General features: G+C 31.3%; 1 protein-coding gene across 1 annotated transcript; it reads left to right on the top strand.

Moving 5' to 3' along the window:
• The first annotated feature begins 4,290 nt into the window (after positions 1–4,290).
• LOC142554724 (uncharacterized) lies at positions 4,291–4,791 on the top strand. The gene has a single exon (XM_075665393.1). The coding sequence runs from the start codon at positions 4,291–4,293 to the stop codon at positions 4,789–4,791; it is 501 nt and encodes a 166-aa protein (XP_075521508.1).
• The last annotated feature ends 399 nt before the right edge of the window (positions 4,792–5,190 follow it).

Below are 5,190 nucleotides of genomic sequence, written 5' to 3'. Positions count from 1 at the left end.
TACAATCAATTTTTTTAAATACATTTCATTTTTTTTCTTTACTCTAAATGCCTAATATATCATCAAATTATTTTTTAAATATCGATAAAAACATACAAAGGTATTATACAATTTTTTTTAATTAAAATAAGAAATACTAAAAATAATTCGCAGGAATTCTTATTAGACCATTAATCAAATTGTGAGACGATCTTCTGTCCGACTCATGAAAAAATATATTTTAAGATAATTTTTTCCTTTTCAAATAATTATTTTATTTTTATTTATAATATTTATTTATTTAATTAAATGAATTTGAAAAATTGTAAATACTCATATAATTCGTAATTACTGTGTGTTATTTTAGATTTAAAATTTTCAATTAAAATTGACTTTAATTGAAATGATAAACTATTATCCTTAAATATAAACTATTACTTATATATATATGTGTGTGTATATATGTATATATACATATATATTATACGTGTGTGTGTGTTTATGAGAAATAATGAACAATATTATTATTTTTAATAAATAAATAAATTAATTATATGGAAAATTAAAACATTATTAAATATAACACTAAGTCATATTTATTTCGTTTTTAGCATAAATTTTTTGACGTGAACCTATTATATATATCAACAACTCTACTTACTGCAGAGTGCTATCATATATTTTTAAAGTATAAAAAAGACTAATTTTTCAAAAAATTAAATGTTGGTATTTCTTTGAAAAAAAAGGATAATACAAAATTTGAAAAATTATATAAATTTTATTCAAACAATGAATGATAACATTTATAGAGGCATGATATGTACACGAACATATTGTGAATGTCACATAAATCCATCGAGAAACGTGTTGCATTAAATGTTTGCAAGATGTTTACATGAACATCTTGTGAAATGTCACATCAATCAATCTGGACAAACATGTTGCATTAAATGCTTGCATGAACATCTTGCATGGTCCATGAAATCCCAGCAAGAAACGAATAAAGTATCAAAATTACACTTTTATAGTCTTCAACATCCTCATTTCTATTTTTCACCATTATTTTTCAAATCCTTTGATTTCTTATTTTTTTTTAATTTCTACCAGAACTTATTAAAATAATACAAGAACTTAATTCAAACTGTAATATAAGTATTAGGATACATGAATATGAAGCTAAAAATTTCAAATTAAAAATAACAAATTCATTGATTTGTTTGGATAAATTTACTTGATACTAAATTTAAAATCTCAAATAGTTATTTTTGAGATATTGAGGTGAATTTCAAATCAATCCCAATATAAAATTATTTCAAATCATTCTTTCAAGTACCATTTCAAATCCAAATCCTTTAAGTCAAATATGTATTCGTCTTGATGTGCCTTACCTTTCCAAGAGGGCGAGGGTAGCAGCAGGGAATCTTTCACAATCTTTGACAAGCAATGGGAACAATTAGTCAGTACATGACAAATCTTGGACGAGAACATTTGAGTACTGTTAAGAGGATTCTTAGATATATTAGGGGTACCTCAAATGTTGCATTATGTCATGGAAGATCAGATTTTTACACTCAGAGACTATATCGATTCAGATTATTCAGATGATTCTCATATGATGAAATTTATTACTGATTATGTGTTTACACTTGCAAAAAAAAGCAGCAAGATGCGTTTCAAAACTGCAAACAGTTTTGACGTTATCTACAACAGAGGTAGAACATATGACAACTACTCAAGTGCACAAAGAGACAATATGAATTAAAATGTTATTGGAGGAGATCGGACACAAACAAGAGAAAGTTCATTTGTTTTGTGACAGTCAGAGAGTGTCTTACACATTGGAAGGAATCCAGTTTTTTATTCCAGAACAAAACAAATTGGAGTTTAATTTCACTTAGTATAAAAAGTATTAGAAGAAGAAGTGTGAATAAGCAGAAGATCCATACAAAATATAACATAGCTGATGTTCACACAAGACCAGTGAACATGATAAGTTTGATTATCAAACCTTGGAGTTTGATTATAAATAATGCCACAATTCGATAATTTCATTCATCCCATTATAGAGTTGAGACTCCTGTTATCAGCTTTCTTCTCTCATCTCAGAACATTTGTGTGTATTGTTCTATAATATTTGTGAGATGTTTTGTTCTCATGTATTGAGAGAGTGTGTTCTATTTAGCCACATAATGAGAAGTTATAACATGCAAAATATCATAACAAAATCTTTTCATTATACATGTGGTTTTTAACATAATAATTTTTAAGATTTTTTGCGCAAATCTCAGTATCCAATTTTATTATTTATTTTCATATCAAGATGTCGCACTTGAGACCATTAGATTTAACATCTAGTCTAATAGGTAGAATTACAGAGTTATCATGTACTTACAAACACGATGTAGTTGAAGTCAACTCGCGCTCCTCAGCCGAGTAACACTCTACCAAGCTACAAGGAAAAAATACCTTAAAGAGCTACCTCCGACAGGTCATTTAAGGCAACGGCTTCTAAAAACGCTCCATGAGTGACATAGTTGTTTATGAATGTCCTGAAAATGGACCAACTCAAAATATATAATAATATGTAAAATTTTATAAGATATCTAAAAAAAATTTAACCAAATAAACTATTCAATATTTCGGGTTTTTTTTATAAATAATTTAAATTTTAAAATTTATTTCAAAAATAATTTAATTTTTTTTCAAATGTACCGCAATCCGTGCTTACGAGTACGGATCTTGCTCCCGTAAGCACAGATCTTGCTCCACGTGAGCATTATCCGTGCTTCGTAAGCACAGATTCTCAATATTATATTATTTTTCCCTAATTTATTTTGTCTTTTTTTTTTTCCATCCGTTTATTTACTGAATGTTTCACATGAATTCTGAATTTGTGAATCTTCACATGATGTTCAATAATTGAAATCTAAATTTCCTTCGGTATTTTTCTTCTATATAATTGTTGTGAACTTCGACGAATGAGTTATCGATTTCTTCATTGAATTTGAATAAATTCTCTCTCAAATTTCATCGGAAAAATCTCTGACATCGATGTAGTATTATATTTTGGTGGTCATGTAGTTATCAATAATGGATCGGTTGAATATAGCATTACATTTGTTACACCGATGCGAGTATTATGATCTATTAATTTGTTGCAGTTGGTTGAAATTGTTCATAAAATGTTAGGAATCGATCCAACGAATTTTTCTCTGAAGTTGTCAACAAAATATTCATTCACGTAGAGATCATCTTGACATGAAATTCAAGTCAATCTCGTTGATGATGATGCTTTACAGTTTATAATGCAATGTGATTATATGCATATGTTGCATTTAAATGTGGAAGGAAATTCAATTGAGCATCATGTTTGATTTGATGATCATGAATCCTATGTTCCACATGCATCCGATTCAGGGTTCAATAACCAACCCGGTACTTGTACATATGGTGGTTTCCAGGATGTAGAATCTTGTGTTCCACATGTTACTGAAGGACTCGGTAATATAAATTTCGATGATGTAAGTGGGTCTTGGGATCAATATATCAATGTCTCGTCAGAACAAAATCATACTCCATATTGGCCGAATCTAACATTAGATATGAGTGCTCGTTGTCCGGATCTGACCATTAATGATTATATTTGTAGGAGTGATTCTGAACCCGATATGTCATATAGCGAGTCTGAAGAAGAAGAAGTGAATGATGATGATGAATTGAATACATTTTCAAATCCCGATGAGGGGACATCATCTCGACAACCACCTCTGACACTTTACAGAGGCAGACCGTACCGTTTCTTTTAAACACTTCTGAAATACCATCATTTTTCAATAAATTTTTTGGGGAAGAGCCTCCTGATTCTGTCGATGTACCTTCTGGAATGCAAACAAGCTATTATAATCCGGAGAGAGGTGAATTATGCGTTAATATGTTATTTAAAGATAAGAATGATATTATTGCATCTGTGAAGGATTATTCAGTTAGAGTTGTCAGGCGTGAGTACCGTGTCGTGGATAGCACACGCATTTTATGGAAATTACGTTGCAGAAATTATTCTTCTACGGTCATTTATCGATTGGGACTTCGCGCTTCTTTAAAGGCCAAAACTGGTTATTGGAAAATAACAAAATATGGCGGACATCACACATGTATATCTACCTCCGTTGGTATAGACCATAAGAATTTGAACAGTGATATGATGGCACATACGCTATTGGGAGTTGTTTATTGTGATCCTTCGTACGAGATTAAGTATATCATTGAAAATGTGAAAGATAAATATGGATATCAAATCTCGTATGCGAAGGCATGGCGAAGTTTGAAACGTGTGATATGAAAATTGTTTATGGTACATGGGAGAGCTCTATTCAATTACTGTCAAAATATATGTGTGTTTTGTCCAAATATAATCCGGGAACAGCTGTGGAGTGGAAGCATCTGAGAGCCAACACCGAAATGAGTAAGACGTTGAACTATGTTTTCTGGGCATTCAGGCCGTGTGTTGATGGGTTTCGGCATTGTCAAAAAATAATTAGTGTCGTTGGTACACACTTGTATACCAAATACAAACACAAAATGTTGATCGCTGTCACTCTGGATGCGAACAATCAGGTTCTACCGCTAGCATTTGCTATTGTGGATGAAGAAACATCATATTCTTGGAAATGGTTCTTGAAGAACCTAGGAAGACATGTTGTTCGTGGTGAAAATGGTGTGTGTCTTATTTCTATAGGCATAAGAGAATCGTGCGAGCAGCTGAAGATCTACCATATTTTCAACCTCCTTATGGTGTGCATCGTTTTTGTTTGAGACATGTGTGTTCAAACTTTAATGCTAAATTCAAAGACGTACATTTGAAATATTTATGCTAGGCGGCAGGAACACAAAATCAAATTTGTAAGTTTGAAGCAACAATGTAGGCAATCAAGCAAAAAAACATTTTGGCGCATATATATTTGACTGAAATTGCGAAAGAGAAATGAAGTTTGGCTCATGACAGTGGTTTGCGTCGTAAGGTGATGACAACCAATATGTCGGAGTGTTTAAATAGTGTGTTGAAGGGTGCTCGTAGACTTTCTATATCTGTCATAGTACACTTGAAACTTCTGAGGTGCGTACAATATTTCATTGACCCTTCCCCTTCCCATTTTTCTTCCCCTTCCCCTTCCCCTTCTCTCATTCTTCACAAAAATTTTCAAATCCCTAGCT

Source organism: Primulina tabacum, chromosome 8 (genome assembly GCF_025594145.1).
Source record: "Primulina tabacum isolate GXHZ01 chromosome 8, ASM2559414v2, whole genome shotgun sequence".
Classification (NCBI taxonomy): domain Eukaryota; kingdom Viridiplantae; phylum Streptophyta; class Magnoliopsida; order Lamiales; family Gesneriaceae; genus Primulina; species Primulina tabacum.
Note: the sequence above shows the minus strand (reverse complement) of the source record. Positions and strands in the feature narration are given on the sequence as shown.